The sequence below is a fragment of the Bufo gargarizans genome, chromosome 5 (assembly GCF_014858855.1).
Source record: "Bufo gargarizans isolate SCDJY-AF-19 chromosome 5, ASM1485885v1, whole genome shotgun sequence".
Lineage (NCBI taxonomy): Eukaryota > Metazoa > Chordata > Amphibia > Anura > Bufonidae > Bufo > Bufo gargarizans.
Window position 1 is genome coordinate 201,858,230 of NC_058084.1, and position 18,234 is coordinate 201,876,463.

General features: G+C 40.5%; 1 protein-coding gene across 1 annotated transcript in view; it reads left to right on the top strand.

The window, feature by feature from the left end:
- Positions 1 to 18,234, top strand: part of CPNE4 (copine 4) — a 479,073-nt gene that overhangs the window by 243,752 nt on the left and 217,087 nt on the right. The window contains exons 5-6 of the mRNA XM_044295448.1: positions 10,501 to 10,680; positions 16,695 to 16,766. Of these exons, the coding sequence (XP_044151383.1) occupies positions 10,501 to 10,680; positions 16,695 to 16,766 (252 nt within the window). The remainder of the gene's footprint in view (positions 1 to 10,500; positions 10,681 to 16,694; positions 16,767 to 18,234) is intronic.

Genomic DNA, 18,234 nt, shown 5'->3' on the forward strand with positions numbered 1-18,234 from the left:
CAATAACATTGTTTTTCAGGCATGTGTACATGCCTAATTTTTCTGGCCTCTGGTGCTGCACTGTGGCTGCAAAAACAAAACAAAAAAAAGGCACATACAAGTGTCAATTCCCCTTTTGTGATCGTTACCTTGTTGTGGTGAAGGGGCTTGCGTATCACAATGAAGCGATCATCACCTCTATGAGTGTGTTGGCAATGTTGCCACACCCCAGATGATAAGGCCGTTGCTTCATTATGATCAGACCAAAAGCGATCGGGACGGCTGGATGTTTTTTCATAGAAAAAACTTAAATTTTTTTATTTCCTTTTTTTAAGTTGTATGGGTGGGTTTTTAATGCATAAAAAAAAAAAAATCAAGAATAAAGTCTCTTAATAGTTTATTAGAAATAATGCAGACAATTTAAAAAATCCCCAACAATTCCAATACAAATCAAGTACAAAGCTCAGAACTAAATTATTCCAGGATGTCGTAATGGTTCGTTAATTCGACAATGGTTAATCAATTCGACACACGTCCCCGGATAGGGGACGTAACAGGGCACAGGGATTAAACTGATAGGAATAGGACTAGTTAAGACACCACTCATATAGGGTGTCACAGCACATTGCTCCGTGCACACGCAGTGCCCCAACTTGGGAGTCCGACCAAGAGGACCGACCAAGCTGCTTTTTCCATCTCCCGGTTCCTAAAATTAATTCAGTTTGGTGTATCAGAGTTTTGTCTGTCACTGTGAAGGCAGTCGAAGATACCCGGCCTAAATTTTTTTTCACAAAAGGCAATCCCACCCTGATATGGGACGTAACAGGGATTAAACTGATGGGAATAGTACTACAGAAAATAGCACTCATATCGGGTGTGACAGTAAATTGCACGGCGCAGACGCAGTGACCGTGGCGTGGATTCAAATAAAGGGGAGGGAGCCAGCAATTTTTTAACCATCAACCCGTTCAAAAAATCTATTTAATAAATGGACCCAGATTGGGGACATAACAGGGATTAAACTGATGAGAAGAGAGAACTACAGGAAATGCCACTCATATCGGGTGGGACAGTAAATTGCACGCGCAGACGCAGTGACCGTGGCGTGATTTCAAACAAAGGGGAGGGAGCCAGCAATTTTTTAACCATCTCCCCGTTCGAAAAATCTATTTAATAAATGAACCCCAGATTGGGGACGTAACAGGGATTAAACTGAAGAGAAGAGAGAACTATAGAAAATAGCACTCATATCGGGTGGGACAGTAAATTGCACGGCACAGACGCAGTGACCGTGGATTCAAACAAAGGGAAAGGAGCCAGCATTTTTTTAACCATCTCCCCATTCGAAAAATCTATTCAATTCACCTTTCCGGGACCCTTGGTGTTGTACGTGGCTGGGTGGAGGAAGAAACCTTCAATGACATCAACGGGGCATGGCTAGCTTGGTATCCAACCTTGTGCAAATGGGAAGTTTGCGGTTGGGCTAATGGACTGTTTGCGGTGGTCTTCTTGGTTATGATGCCGGATTTTCTGCCGTTCTTCTCTACAGATCCTCTCAAGTTCTGTCAGGTTGGATGGGGACAGTCAGTGGACAGCCATTTTCAGGTATTTCCAGAGATGCTAGATTGCCTTGGCTGTGTGCTTACGACCATTGTCTTATTGGAAGTTAAACGTTTGGCCCAGTCTGTGGTCCAGAGCACTGGATCAGGTTTTTATTAAAAATATCTTTGCACTTTTCTCCATTCAGCTTTCCCCAACCCTGACCAGTTCCCCTGTCCCAGCCTCTGAAAAACACTACCACAGTATGATGTTGCCACCACCATGCTTCACTGTAGGAATGATAGTGGGCAGTGCAGTTCAATCTTTCAAATGAGAAACTTGTTACTCACAGTCTGAGAGGAAACTTGATTTATTTATATTTTAGTCCACAGCCACAAAATAACAAAATGTGATAAAAGTTAAACTAAAGACTTTCCAAGTGTATTGTAATATTTTTACAGTCTCTAGTAATTACAATTTGCGCAGAAATTCTTTTTGCTGTTGGGCATGGTTGAGAAGAGGGCATGACCTACCTGACCTAACAAATTTATAATTATTTACTCCACAAAGTTGGTGGAAATTACACCTGAAAAATGTGCACATTACATGATAATGTACTATAAATACAACACAGATATCCGCAAATACAGTCCTAATCAAAAGTTTAGGACCACTTGAAAACTGGCAAAAAATCATATTTTACATTGTTGGATCTTAACAAGGTTCCAGGTAGAGCTTCAACATGCAACAAGAAGAAATGAGAGTAAGACAAAACATTTTTTGAGCATTCAATTAATTGAAAATAACGATTAAACTGAAGCAAGCTGTTTTTCAGCTGATCCAAATTTTAGGACCCCATGCCTTTAAAAGGCCAAATCTGTGCTAAGATGTGGCTTCATTGTCATTTTCTGTCAGGTAGTCACACATTGTGATGGCAAAGGCAAAAAAACTCTCCCTTTTTGAACGTGGTCGGGTTGTTGAACAGCGCGCCATCGCTGCTGAGGTGGGACGCAGTAATTTGGACAGTAATTTGGAATTTCTTAAATGATCCTGAGGGTTATGGAGCATAAAAGTCAAGTGGAAGACCCAAAAAAATGTCACCAGCACTGAGCCGGAGGATCCAATTGGATCCAATTGGCTGTCCGTCAAGACACTAGACGATCCTCGACCCAAATTAAGGCCCTTACTGGTGCTGACTGCAGCCCCATAACCATCAGACGGCATCTGAGACTGAAGGGCTTCAAAAACAAAAAACGTCTTCAAAGACCTCGTATCCTTGAATGCCAAAGAACTGCTGGTTTGGACTTTGCAAGAGAGCACAAAACATGGGACATTCAAAGGTGGAAGAAAGTTTTATTCTCTGATGAGAATTTTTTTTACCTTGATGGTCCTGATGGTTTCCAATGTTACTGGCATGACAAGCAGATCCCACCTGAGATGTTTTCTACGCGCCACAGTGGAGGGGGCGCCATAATGGTCTGGGGTGCTTTTTCCTTCAGTGGAACAATGGAGCTTACAGAAAGTACAGGGGCGTCAAACGGCTGCAGGCTATGTCAGGATGTTACAGAGAGCATTCCTCATGACTGAGGGCCCTCGTCTGTGTGGTAACGACTGGGTTTTTCAACAGGACAAAGCTACAGTACACAATGCCCGCAGGACAAGGGACTTCTTCCAGGAGAATAACATCACTCTTTTGGCCCATCCTGCGTGTTCTAAATCCAATTGAGAACCTTTGGGGATGGATGGCAAGGCAAGTTTACAAAAATGGACAACAGTTCCAGACAGTAGATGGCCTTCGTGAAGCCGTCTTCACCACTTGGAGAAATGTTCCCACTCACCTCATGGAAACGCTTGCATCAAGCATGCCGAAACAAATTTTTGAAGTTATAAACAATAACGGCGGAGCTACTCATTACTGAGTTCATGTTTGGAAGTTGGATTTCTGTTTTGAGGGGGTTTAGTTTTTTTGGGGCGGTGTCGTCCTAAACTTTTGATCAGCTGAAAAACAGCCTGTTTCAGTTTATTCGTTGTTTTCATTAAATTGAATGCTCAAAAAATCTTTTGTCTCACTCCCATTTCTTCTTGTTGCATGTTGAAGCTCTACTTGGAACCTTGTTAAGATCCAGCCATGCTAAATATGATTTTTTTGCAATTTTTTTAAGTGGTCTTAAACTTTTGATCAGGACTGTATCACCAAATTATTAATCCCTTAATGACCTAGTCAGAAAAGGTATTACCTGAATTATCCAGGATTGTAATATTGTTGGTCTGTCCAGACGCCTGCTGATGAGATGCTTAGTTGTAGCACCACCTATTGAAGTGAACGGGAGCAGCACTGCAGTTCTACTGCACAATGGATGGAGCTATATAGCTCCAATACTGGAGCTACAATTTCTGTGCATGTAGTGGTTTAACGGCTCTAACATTTTTATTTATTAAGTTGTATATTAATGTTTTTTAGAGAATGTTTTGTCTATTTTAGCTTTATTTAGGGAATCTATAGAAAAATATAAAGGGATTGTACACCTTTGAATGGGGGGCGGGGTGGCCCTCTTGGCCAGACCTGTGAACGGAAGCATACTTACCTCGTTCCCTGCGCTGGCTTCTTTCTATTTTGGTCCACAGCCTTGATGGTTTTGCTGTGCTGTAAACTTCCTGATGCAAATCACTGGATGCAGCAGTGACCTGCTCCCCTTCTGTACTGTGATCATTTATCATGACACAAGGACAGCAGGTCAGTGCTTTGGCCAGCTTCCTAGCTGACAAAAAAATGCACTAACAAAATAGATGCAAGCATTTTATATGGACTAAGCCCTTACTCTGATGTAATAAAATCTGAGACTTTTAGCCAATATATTTTGTGATCAAAACACATCTGTGCCCACCTACACCCGCCAAGGTGGGCTCAGGTCAGGCAGGTCCTACGCTAAACCTACCTATGCCATTGGGCATCTATGTTGAGGAGCGCAGACTCTGCACATATAGTGTGCTGCTCTTTTTTTCTGTGATTTTTTTTCATAAATGTAGCCAGGGACATCCGCATATTAATTAATCATATTGTGCAGGATGTTTTTATCTTTTTTTTTTAATCTTTTCTGTGATTTTTGCAGCTTCCTAGCTGGCTTACATTTAGACAATTTTCTACACCTAAAACAGCCATAGGAAATGGGAAATGAGACAGGCCAGCCAGCCCTTCCCCTTCCCCACCCATGCCATATCCATTTTTTTAGACCTGGCATGAGCAGGGGAAATTTTCAGATTGTGCCGCAACTAACCGTTGCACTACAATCTGCACCTGACATATGCTTAATATAGGCATATTTAAGGGTATTAAATGACCTACTTAGTCTGCACGTTAGTAAAGACATTTATTAATGCGAACTGACCTGATTTCTGACTCCATACACTGGCAGATTCTCCTGCTTTGCACTTGCCCAACACCTTACATCAAGGGCACCGAACTTAACATCAGGCAGGACCCCCAACTCTAGAGAGTACTCTGAGAGAAGAAAGCATATGCTCTCTGTTCACTGCATGGCCCTGGGAGAACCAACGTGAGTATTACCACTGTGACCTATGTGTACTACACCCACCATTACAGCCACAACCAACACTCTCATACTTCTCGTTTCTCCTCCGGGTCACTGAAGGAGCATTAGAGGACATTAATTTTAATTTAAAAAGTAGATTTGGCAGTGCTGTCAATGGAGAATGAGGCACAGTCTGAAATTCGCCATGGAGACCTCTCATTTCTCTACACACCCTAGGGAAAGCACATGAAAATAATATAATTACCGGACATCTGCATATTTCCATAATGCTGCTATTTTTGCATCATATTTGTTCCCATTTAAGCCACCAAAGTTTTGTCACAGTCCATCTAAGAGGCTTCTTCAGGAAACATTTTAGTATCTCAATCTATTATCTCTTGTATCAGTTATTTCCTTACTTCCCTTTGATTGTTAGGCTTTTAGCTCTGTTATTGATTGAGGTCAGTATCTATTCTGCAACAGGCTGGGAACAAAGTCAGTTTTGTGTCAGAAAAGACAGATCAGTTGACCACACTGGCTGTCTTTTCAATCTGGAATGTAAGTAAAAAAGAATTATTGCCATCCTCGCGTATGTAACTTCATTTTAGATTTTACCATTGATAAGAAGTGATGAATCATTGTGTCTTTTAATCTGTGTTATACATGCTTTGCAGTTTTCTGAATCAGTACTTCAGAAAACAGGGACAAGGAAAGCTCATTCACTTCAGTGAGAATTCTGCAATGCTTAATTACACCTGTGGTGGCACTGCAGGGAAATTGAGCACTTGCTGTCTTGCCTAGCAGATTAACGCTGATTACTGGTAGTTCCAGCAGCGGGATATCCTGTGATCAGATTATCGTCAGGGGAGCTTTTAAAAACAAGCAACCTCAGTGTATACTATACAAAGATATCTTAGCCCTATTATTGAAATGTTTTAGTGATAACCCTGACCCTGAGATCAGTGGTAAAGATGAGAAAGGCAGATGTGCTTAAAAGTCGCAATCAGTTGCTGACAAAGTTAATGCTAAATAACAATTCTTTACTGGAAATGAGGCTGCTAGTTAGTAATTATGGTGACAGGAGGGAAAACACATCGACCTTCTGAGAGGAAGAGAGACACAGTTCACTTCAAACAGGTTGCAATGATTAAATATCGATGAGGCAGTTCTCTCAGCTTTTCTCTCCTCTGTACTCCCAGTCCTATGAACAGAAGAAGTGGCAGTACACTCTTGATATCTCTGGTTATGGCAGTGGCTCCCTAGCATTTGCTCAATGTCTCCACAGGGGCAGTCTTCTCCATTTGACCTTACTCACTTCTCATGCAACCAAACCAAGTGCCCCCAGGCTACAGCTAGCTCCTGAGACCCAACTTTGACACATGCTTGCACCTGTACCAAGCCTAAGTAGCACTAGGCTGCACCCAGATGGGAAACCCATCAGTGGCGTACATAAAGAAGTAAGGGCCCCATAGTAAGGATCAAACCAGACCCCCCATGCAGGACAGAAGGGTTTCTGCCTAAACCGTTTTCAGTGACCCTTGAGCCATTTTTGCACTGCGGCATTTGCTGAAAGTTGTTCCTTTAGAGGGTAGAGTCCTGACCAAGTTTTTGCCTCCAGTAGAAGAGGAAATAATCCCACGTAAAACTGGGCCCCCTCTAGCCCTGGGCCCCATAGCAGTCGCATGGTCTGTTGCTATGGTAGTTATGCCCCTGGAACCCACCATCTTACACCCATTCATTCCCATCCGAGTATGGACCAATCATGCATTCCCTCCCAAACATGATACCCAGGGACAGACCTCTCCAGATGGCACAGTTGAAGAAACTGTCACTACCTCAAAAAACATAAAAACACATTTACAGTCACAAATACAAATATACTTTTCAATCACACAAATATCTGCACAGCCAGAGGCACCCATTGCAGCCACTCAGACTCTGGGAGGGTTGGAGAGAGAAGTTACCTCCAGCAACTTACAGTATAATGGTGCAGTGAGATCACAGGGAAATTGTTGTTAGGAGGATGGGAGTGGTAGTGGATATGCTAGTGATAGTTGCACTCACACTTCATTGCTCTCCTTTGGTCCATGCAAGTAAATGGAGAACACACCCTTTCTTCCCTTGGGGCACTCTCTAGAGTTGGGGCTTCTACCTTGTGTTAGGTGAGGTGCCCTTGAGGTTATGTGTTTGTCTGAGTGCAAGGCAGGAGTACAGGTGAAGTACATGGCTGATGTTGGAGTCAATAACCAGGCGGTTGATTGTAACAGATATAGTTTACTGAGTTAAGGGTGGTAGTAGTAGTAGTAGTAGTAGTAGTAGTAGTATTAGTAGTATATAGCAGCAAAAGGCACAGTTCCAAAGTATATGAAAGTGCAATCTTCTCTGAATAGCAGTGTAGAGGCAACAACAATGATGGCAGTTGTAGTGCTCCCTGAGTCTGATTCCAAAGATAACCACAGGCATGCTATACTGTCCTTATTAACTCCTTCTGCAGTTCCAGGGCTGAAGGGTGCAGAACTTTATATATGGATGGCCAGTCCATCTAAAAGTATGGTAGGTTCCAGAGGCAATAATTTTTTCCACAGCAGCAAAACCTTTCTGCCATAAATTAGCGAATACCTTGCTGTTTGAAGCTGTCTGGATGGTTCTGGACCTCCTACGATGTCTGGTTTCTTTCTTCAAGGGGCCCTCTTGTAATAGAACAACTTCTTTGCAGCTATAGTCTCGGAGAAAGATATTCTCAAGAGCTTGCCCCATCTAGGTCTTCTCCCTTGCTCTGCTAGACTCACACTCAACAACCAGGGAGTGGACCAAGTCCATCACTTGGTAACCTAAGCATTCTACCTTTAACCATAATCCAGAACATTCAACTCAGAAAGCATTGAGTTACAGCATTTTGCAGTGCCCCACAGGGTACTGCAAAGGGGTCTATTAATGTGCTTTAACAAGAAGTAAATCTATATTTTCACTAACCTATATTGTACATATCTGTAAGGGTCTATCAAAAGGGGGTACCCAGGAGCTTGAATTTATGCCCTCTGACAACAAAACCATTGCGTTGGTAGAGCATGTAACTAACGGACATCTCAAATATTTTTTATTTTATGATATTACATTTGTTTCAAGCTTCATGTGAGCTCAACACTACTTTAGAATTAAAATTCGGGTCTAACAGGATGTTCCTTTTGCTGTGGACTGGGCCAGAAGTTTTCCTCTCCCTAATGCATGAGCAATTAGATGGATTCAGGAGCTTGCACAAGTGACAGTGAGATGAACAAAGGATGTCACACACATTGACAAAACTTAGATGTCATGGTATTGACTGCAGCATCAAAGCGGTTAAATGACCAGGATCTGATTTATTTATGATTCTGGTCATTGTAGCAGGGTGTCATCTGTATTTTATGGCCGACACCCACTGACAGGTTGCCCAAACTGCCCACATACAACACTACACATGTATGGCACAGTGCGTGAAGGGGTTAATATTAGTAAGTTTCTTCTACACGGCTCTCATAATAAAAGTTACAATAGTGTATTGAAAAGTTGACAAGCAAAATTATTTTCAAAAACAGTTTTTGCTAGCATGACCATTTTTATGTAGAAATCCAGATGAAAATGCAAATTCTAATAATGCAGTTAAAATACATGTATATATCTCAATATAAATCTATTAAACTGGCAGCAGATGCGGCCCTGCACCAGTTATACATCACCAGTGGCTTGTGACTGTTCAAGTACCCTTCACTTGTAGAGTTGTCCTCTTCAGATTAGCATGCAGAGTACTTGCACAAACCTGGTTTTGGAAATGGACTTTTTAATGACTATCTCCACAATTCAGTTGTAAATCATAATCATTATATGGTTTATGCGCAATTTATTATTGGTTTTCTAATGGTGTTGCTGTAGTTACGGTATTCTCAGGGCATAAACATGCCTTTTGATATGAAAAAAGAGTCTTCTCATGAATATAAATTAAATGGCTACATTCCATGCTTCAGAGACTCAACCAAAACACAAGGGGCAACAACTTTATTTGCTATGGTCTCAAAAATTGCATATTACTTGTTAATAACTCTATATATTCCAAATAGGTTTACAATAGATAGATAGGAGACAGATAAGCAATAGTTTTGGGCACGAATATTCGAATAGCAAATATTAATCACGAATATTAGCACTTGAAGAATTCTCAAATATTTAGAATATAGTGCTATATATTCGTAATTTCCAATATTCTATTTTTTTCCCCATTAGTAACCTCCCTTCTTGCTTGTGGGCCAATGAGAAGGCTGCAATGTCTTTGTCTGAGCTTAGCAACATCCCTAGCAACCAATAGGAAAGTTGCCTACCCCTTACTATATAAGAACCTCCCCAGCAGCCATTTTCTGCAGTTTTTATGAAGTTCTGAGAGATACAACAGTGTCATTGCTGTGTTAGTTAGTTAGTTTATATATATAATAGTTAGTGGGAGATAGTTAGTGTAGGTTAGATAGTGATATAGTGTAGCTGTGTAGCTAGTATAGTGTAGGTTCTGATTTCCATAGGTACATGCTACAGACATAGTGCTATGATGTCACAACAATACTTAGTGCACCAATCAGTAATATGTAGTCAGACCTGCTAAAATGTGAAGTTTCACATATTGCGGCAAAATATGCACATCATGAATTGCAGATTAGCGCAATCGCGAATATAAAAGCCATTTTTAATGTTTGCCGTGCCAACCATTTTCTGCAGTCTCAGGAAACTTTTAGCAGCTTGGAAAATGTAGCAAAAGTGACCCACGCCTGTATTGCGCGCTCTTTACGCGAATATTACATTGCCGAGTTTCGCAATCAGGAAAATAATAGCAAAATTCTTGAATTTGCGAATATATGATGAATATTCTACAAAATATTCGTGAAATATCACAAATTTGAGTATTGCCCCTGCTGCTCATCACTAATAAGCAATAGATAGATTCAAACATTGAGACAGGTAGATAGATAGATAGATAGATAGATAGATAGATAGATAGATAGATAGATATGATACAAAAAATGGCAGCACCAGAGAAAAATATATGAAATGAGAAACCGAGGTGTAAGCACAATGAAGCTAGATCAATGTCCAAAATATAAAATAATTAAATAGGCAGCAGATTCCAAAATGAATAAAAACAAGTGAAAAATTTATTCACCCATGTGGATGCAACGTTTCGGCTCCAACACTAGACCCTTTCTCATGCTCAAGAAAGGCTCTAGTGATGGAGCCGAAACTTTGCGTCCACATAGGTGAATAGATTTTTCACTTGTTTTTACTCATTTTGCAGTGTGCTGCCTATTTACTTTTTTATTTTTTCATTTTTAGATAGATAATGCAATATACAGATATTTAGTTAAAATGTACAATTCTTTATTCCGCATTACAGAACCTAGAAGAGTGAAAGAAAATGTTCTTCTTCTTGCAGGTGGACAGAACAGAAGTTATCAGAACATGCATCAACCCTATTTTCTCTAAAATTTTCACGGTTGACTTTTATTTTGAGGAAGTTCAGCGTCTTCGTTTTGAAGTTCACGACATCAGCAGCAATCACAACGGCTTGAAAGATGCAGATTTCCTTGGAGGAATGGAGTGCACTTTGGGACAAGTAAGTGCCAAATAAACGAGACTGAACCATTATCTTGGAGCCGTTGTAAACCCGGCCAATTATAGGAAATCCTCTCAAATCTTGGGGTTTGAGAAGGGCTCCTCCATCACCTGTTGAGAAATGTTATATTTCTAAACAGATTAGAAACTTACAATACAATGCTACCTAAGGCCTCATGTACATTACCATATTCATTTTGCGTCCACAAAACACAGATGACTTCCATGTAGAGTCCGTGCTGCGTCCGTTTCTTTGATGACACATTGACTTCAATGGGTCTGTGGTCCGCATTTTGCGGTCAAGAATAAGACATCATTTATACTTTTGCGGAACAGACACGCAGACAGTGTACAGATGACATCCGTCTGTAGTCCGTATTCTTTTTTGTGGTCTGTGTACAATCCACAAAAAATGCAGATTGGATACAAAATACAGTAGTGTGCCTGAGGCCTAAAAAGTATGAATTCATTTAGTTAAATTGGACATTAAATTTTGTTCTGTACCGAGTTTAACATGTATTTCAAAGGATAAAAAAAGCAGTCATGGTTCCCCATACCTAAAGTAGGGCTTTAGAAATGTATCATACTGATCATAAGAAATCTGTTTACCTTGTAGAGCTGTGCAGTGTCAGACACAATAGTTTTAGAAAGATCAATAGTTGCTCCCCCTTCTACCTCCCAGCGTGAAGTCATCGCCGCACGATTGCACACTTCCAAACAATGATAATGTAAGGTAATCTTTTTTTTTTTGTACTGTACAAGGCAAAGAAATACGTTGTGGCCTTGGACTGGTGCCTTCATCAGGCTGATTCAATGATCTTGATTGAAATGTGAATAATGGATTGCTGCGATAATTGGTATGCAGATTGTAGATAATGAAATGTTCAGAACCTTCATTACTGACCTGTTTCAATAATGAATGCTTCAGATTCAGTGATCATTATCAGTTTGATTGTTGAAAAGAAACTGAGATTGGCAGAATGCATTTTGGGGAACATTTCAGTAATATTCCTTTGCTATAATATTTTTTGAACGAATGTTTGATCCAGGGCTCAGATTTATGTCCCAGTGATATTTGGCTGATGTGGGATTGACTTGGACTATTTTTTTTAAATGCAAAATCTGTGCCAAACTATCATGGGCCATTTATAACACCAGTCTTTTTTGTGTGTGTTAGAGATGATCAGGCACAAGGGCCCAGGTTTGGCTGCTACTTCTGTACCATGTACACTGTAGCTACACCAATAGGAAATTTCCATGATCACTGTACTGCATGCTTAAGACATAGAGGGGCAGATACTGTATATCAATGTCAGGAGATTTATCAAGACTGGCGTTCCCATACACCAATCTTGATCCCATGTAGGCTGGATTAAGATGTGCTCAATTTATTAAGAGGCAGGTGCCACTGGCCCTCTATGAGCCAGAAACTCAAATCTACACCAGCTAGGGGCTGGCGTAGACCTGAACTATAACTTACGCCATTTTTGGGCATACGTTTTAGTAAATACGGGGGCCAACCCCATCTTCTTATGCTAAGCCACGCCCTTTTTCTGCCACTTTAGAAAAGTGTTGAGAAACTCAGAAAGTTGCAAATTGTGGTGCAAATATGCCATGCACCAGTATTTACTTCTTTAAGCCACAGTAGATTTCACTTGGAAAGTGCATTTATGTTCACCAGAATGTTTGGCGCACACTTTCTGTGCCAAATATAATAAGTGTATGCTTCACAATTTTGTTTCATTTACAACATGCTAGACACATGGGCATCATTTATTATTGTAAGTGTATTTGCGGCTAGTTTTTAGATTGGGGTTGCAATGGGCACCTGTTTCAAATTTATGAAAATGGTGTATAGTACTAATCAATTTGGCTTAAAGGGGTTGTACAGTTTGTTTTAACTGATCATCTATCCTTTGGAAAGATCATCAGCATCTGACCGGCGGGGGTCCAACACCCGTGACCCGTCAGCTGTTTGAGAAGGCAGCGGCGCTGCGCTGCTGGCTGCTGGCGCTGCGCTGCTGGCGCTGCGGCCTTCTCATTGTTTACTGATGGCCCAGTGACGTCACGACTAGTATCAACTGGCCTGGGTGGGGCTAAGCTCCATTCAAGTGAACAGAGTTTAGCCACGCCCAGGCCAGTTGATACAAGTCGTGACATCACTGGGCCTGCGGTAAACAGTGAGAAGGCCTTGGCACTGCTGGAGCACCGCTGCCTTCTCAAACAGCTGATAGGCGGGGGTCCAGGGTGTCGGACCCCCGCCGATCAGATGCTGATGATCTATCCTGAGGATAGATCATCAGTTAAAACAAACTGTAGAACCGCTTTAAGTGCAATATGGTTGCACCTATTTCAGTAAAAGTACCGAAGATGCTACTTTTTTGTGACTTTTTAAAAATGTTACCTTTTTGTAAATGTGTCACAAAAGTGAATTACTCTGTAATTCTGACCAAATTGTCACTCCAAATCTTTAGGTGGCGCCGGAAGGCTCTGTGCTCACACAGAATCTAAATTTTTACGCAAGTGACCTAAAAAAGTTGCAACCTACCTGCTTGTCACCTTTAGAAACCAGAGGTGGCATAAAAAGTGATGTAATATTCTGATAGTATAAAGCCATGGTGCATTGTTGCTCAGATAGGGATTTTTGTGAGGCATTGTGTTGCAACTCCCCTTTCCCATTTCCTTAAACAATATTACAGATTTGGACACATTTAACAATCCAAGTCATTGGAGTAACTAAAAATGGCGCAGACACAATATTCTGGTGAAAAATAAATCTTAATATGTTAAAACCTAAATAAATCTTAATATATGTGCTTCAGAGTGTTATACTTTTCTGACCATTTTATATTCTATGTGTGATGGAGTTACACTCAACATTTTAACATATTATCAGACATAATAAGGCATCTGTCAGCTCACTGATTCAGGGAGGTTTCTTTTATTTAGACATGCTCATTACTTTCTTCATTTTAGTAGAAAGGGGAATGTCAGCTCTGCAATGGTTTGTATTTTGCTCTGTAAAAATGGTAGTAAGTACAGAGAGCATTTATACAGAACCAAAAGCCATTATACAGGTGCAGGGAGAATCCATACCTAGACAATGCTCTCAAGACTGTTAGAGGAACAACAGCTGAGGTGCCATAGGTTGTGAACCACTGATCCAAAGAAATGAGACAGAGCTGCATCAACAATGGTGGAGACCCATTGGCCAAACTTTTAGTGGATGTGCAACAAGCCGGCCTGCAGGGAAGGCATGAGGAGATGGAGAGGATAGAAGGTGGCTGCTGCAATGAGGGTGGTTGTAGTCCTCACAGTGACTATTCCCTGCTCCAGAACTCCCCCAGGCCATGCATGCAGTGAGTAGAAAGTCACAACCCCTCTTCCCCTTGGGGAGCACCCTGGATTTTGGGGTCTTCTGTCTGATTGTGGCTGAGGTGCCCTTCGTGTTGGGTGAGCAGTGGGATGCAGAATAGGGATCGGTCAGTCAGCTATGGAGACAAATTCCCAGGCTGGATTAGTACACTCTTACTGAGTAGATAATGGGTGTCATAGTGCAAATAAAGATAGTACGTGCAGTTGTCAGATATCTCACAGGCAGGCTTTTCCCAAAGGCTGTGTATTGGGGATGGCTACTATGATGGTCCTCCCTGAGTCTCTCTCTTTAGCAATTTTCTCAAATTCCCAAAGGCATGAACTTTATTTTAATATATCTCTGCATAGCCCAGCTGCGGGATACAGTACTAGAACAGGTGGCCAGTCCTTCTCTGTAGTGTGGCGGGAGCCAGAAGCAATATAATCCAAACCACATGCAGTAAAGCCTAAAGCTGTATGTGTGTGTGTTACTTTTACTGTCTTTCTAGTTCAAACTCTGTCCCTTTTCATCGGTCCTCAACCTCCAAATATTTTGTTTTGTTGTCCCTTGGAGGTTAGTTCTTAGCATACTTGCTTTTCTGGCAGTTTGAAATCACACAGGGAGGTGTTTCTCTAAACAAATTCTGCTTCACCTACACACAGGTTTCTGCCCTGGGTTAGGCTACTTTCACATTAGCGTTTTTTTGCGTCCGTCATGTATATGAAAAAATTCTTCCGTTTCTATAATACAACCACATGCATACGTCATAAACGGATCCGGTTGTATTATATCTTCTATAGCCATGATGGAAAGTCAATGGGGGACGGATCCGTTTTCTATTGTGTCAAAGAAAACAGTCCGTCCCCATTGATTTCCATTGTGTGCCAGAATGGATCCGTCTTGCTCCGCACCACATCGCAGACAGAAAAACGCTGCTTGCAGCGTTATTCTGTCCGCGATGGGAGAGCAACCAAAAGGAACAAAATGCGTTGGTGAATGAATGGGGACAAAACTGAAGCGTTTTCTTCCGCTATTGAGATTCTATGATGGATCTCAGTAGTGAAATTGAAAACGCTAATGTGAAAGTAGCCTTACTCGTTAGCAGCACACACTAAACAGGTCCTCTCTCTTGGTCTGTTTACAAGGAACTCTCCAACACGTCTTTCCTCTTCACCTTCTTGCCAAACACTATCCAACATTTCTTTGCTCTTGATCTTCTTGCCAAAAACTCACTAACCAGGGAAAAGTGTGACCAGCCCAACCACTTGGAAACTATCACTAAGGATGGCCGGTTAAATATTTCCTTCCCATATACAGCTTTTTGAGATACATATTGCATAGATAAGCCACTTTAACCATTTGTATCAAAGAAAGTGCTTAGCTATCATCACGATAACACACAGCTTCAGTAATGAACAATTTAATAACTTTAGCAGTAAACCATATTGCATTCTAGCTTTAACCTTTAAGCAGTCACCCACCAGGTCACTGCAAATGTCCTCTCCTGCTTTAGTTGGGGGTGTCTACTAGAGATGAGTGAATTTATGAAAAGTTTGATTTGGCTAACTTCGTCACAAAGCGCATTTTTTTGTAAGTAGCAGGTGCAATGACAGGGAGCAGCGATAGTGCCGCCCCCCCCCCCCCCCCTCCCCTCTATTGTATCCCTCAGATGCCGTGTTCATGCATGATAAACAGTATGGCAGGGCAGACTTATTGAATGTGAGGTGCTGTGCTATACTATAATTTATTTCTTTATTGTTTCTGCTTCTGGCTCAATCATGGAAACGTGGAAAAAAGTGTTGACTTCATGTTTTTAAATGTAATCAGAACCCCTCAAGCAGCTCAATGCCATGGTCTGGTCTATAAGGGCTCATGCACACAAACGTATTTTCTTTGCAGACCGTATGCGGAGCCATTCACTTCAAGGGGTGTGCAAAAAAAAATGGAAGTTACTCCATGTGCATTCTGTTTCCGTATGTCCGTATTTCCGTTCCGCAAAAAAATAGAACATGTCCTATCATTGTCCGCATTACGGACAAGGATAGTACTGTTCTATGAAGGGCCAGCTGTTCCGTTCCACAAAATATGGAATGCACACGGATGTTATCCATATTTTTTGCGGATCTGTTTTTTGCGGACCGCAAAATACATAGGTTCATGTGCAGGAGCCCTAACACAAAGGATTTCTTTACCCAGCAGATAGCATTATTATGGAATGTACCACTGTATGTAAAAACTGGAGGGGTTCCTACTATTTTCTCATTTGGATCTGTTATTGGGTGCAAGTTAAGGGAAATACAATAAACAGACAAATAAAGTATATTCTAAAAAATATAAATGCTTTTACCCAATGTGATGTAAACAGTGAATTGTCATTCGTGTACTCTCTCATTTTACCTACCTTAATAATCTTAACAACCTTAAGAAATTGGAAAACACTCAATTTCTAAATTTATTCCCAAAAAGTGAGCCTCTGTATGAAAATATTGCATGTCCTCCTTCATGCACATTTTTGATAATATTCATAGCAGATAATAGGTTGAATTTAAGAAAAAAGTTATTTTTCCGTTGCCACAAGCTTGTTGAAGAGCTATTAAGATGAGTAGTTATATCTATTTTACATGAGTAATATATTCTTCTTTTCTTCTTTCACTCTGCAGATTGTGTCACAAAGGAAACTGTCAAAATCATTGCTGAAGCATGGAAACACAGCAGGGAAATCGTCTATAACGGTACGACTGCTACAGAAATTGACATCCTCCCAGAAATAGTGATAATAGAGATGTATAATTAATATTTCACTGTTCCCTCCATTAGAATCCAAATATGGTAGAAAGACACAAGTTTGGGCAAGTTTACTGATTGACTTTGCTGCTATGTAAAAAATAATTGATAAAGTGCTACAAATACAGATGTAGCAATAAAGCCAACATTATAGGTGTATTCTATTAAGTGAAATTTCTCTAGAATTAGTAATTATAAATGGTGTAGTTGCCGAAGATTATGACAATAATTCGTGATGAGCAAAGTATTAAAAAATTCGATTTGGCTGCCAAATTTTACAAAATTTTTTGCTTTGTGACGAATTATTTCATCACAAAGCACATTTCTTTGTAAGTATTGGGTGCAATTACAGGGAGCGGCGATTGCACTGCCCCCGTCATTGTAACCCTCAGATGCTGCAGTCATAGCTTGTTGAGGTATCTGACATCAATATTACAGTATAAAAATAAATAAATAAATAAATAAATTAAAGCTCTCCACATAACGAAAGAGTACTAGACAAAATCTGGAGATTAGTATTGCTGTATTTACTTACTATAGAAGCCGTGCACCTGGACCAGGCATCGGTGCACTAATTAGAGGGTGTTGTTTTTAGCACACAGTATAGTAGCAATAATGATCAAGTAACTGATATTTGCCCTTACTTTATGCAGATAATACCCTAATGAAAGGTCTATGTGTGGAAGTACGTTTAGCTGGCAGGGCTATCACAATAGGAAACATGGAGGGAGATTTATTAAACTGGTGTAAAGTAGAACTGGCTTAGCTGCCCATAGCAACCAATCAGATTGCACCTTTTATTTTGCACAACTCCATTGGAAAATGAAAGATGGAATCTGATTGGTTGCTATGAGCAACTAAGCCAGTTCTACTTTACACCAGTTTGATAAATCTCCCCCATTGTCTCTGCCAGTTTATTTTCAGGTTAAAATTAGTTGCAACATAACAGCTTTTTCAACCGCTTCATAACTGGGCAATCTCCTGTTTGTTGCGCTTTCGTTTTTCACTCCCTGCCTTCCCAGAGCCATAAGTTTTATTTTTCCATTCAGACAGCCATATTAGGGATTGTTTTTTGAAAGATAAGTTTGTACTTTCTAATGGCACCATTTATTATTGCATACAATGTAGTGGGAAGCTGGAAAAATATTCCAAATGGAACGAAATTGGAAAAAAATGCAATTCCACCATAGTTTTATGGGGTTTGTTTTTACGGTGTTCACTATGCAGTAAAACTGACCTGTTACCCTCTGTACAATTACAATGATACTACATTTACAGTACAGACCAAAAGTTTGGACACACCTTCTCATTCAAAGAGTTTTCTTTATTTTCATGACTATGAAAATTGTAGAATGACACTGAAGGCATAACAACTATGAATTAAAACATGTGAAATTATATACATAACAAAAAAGT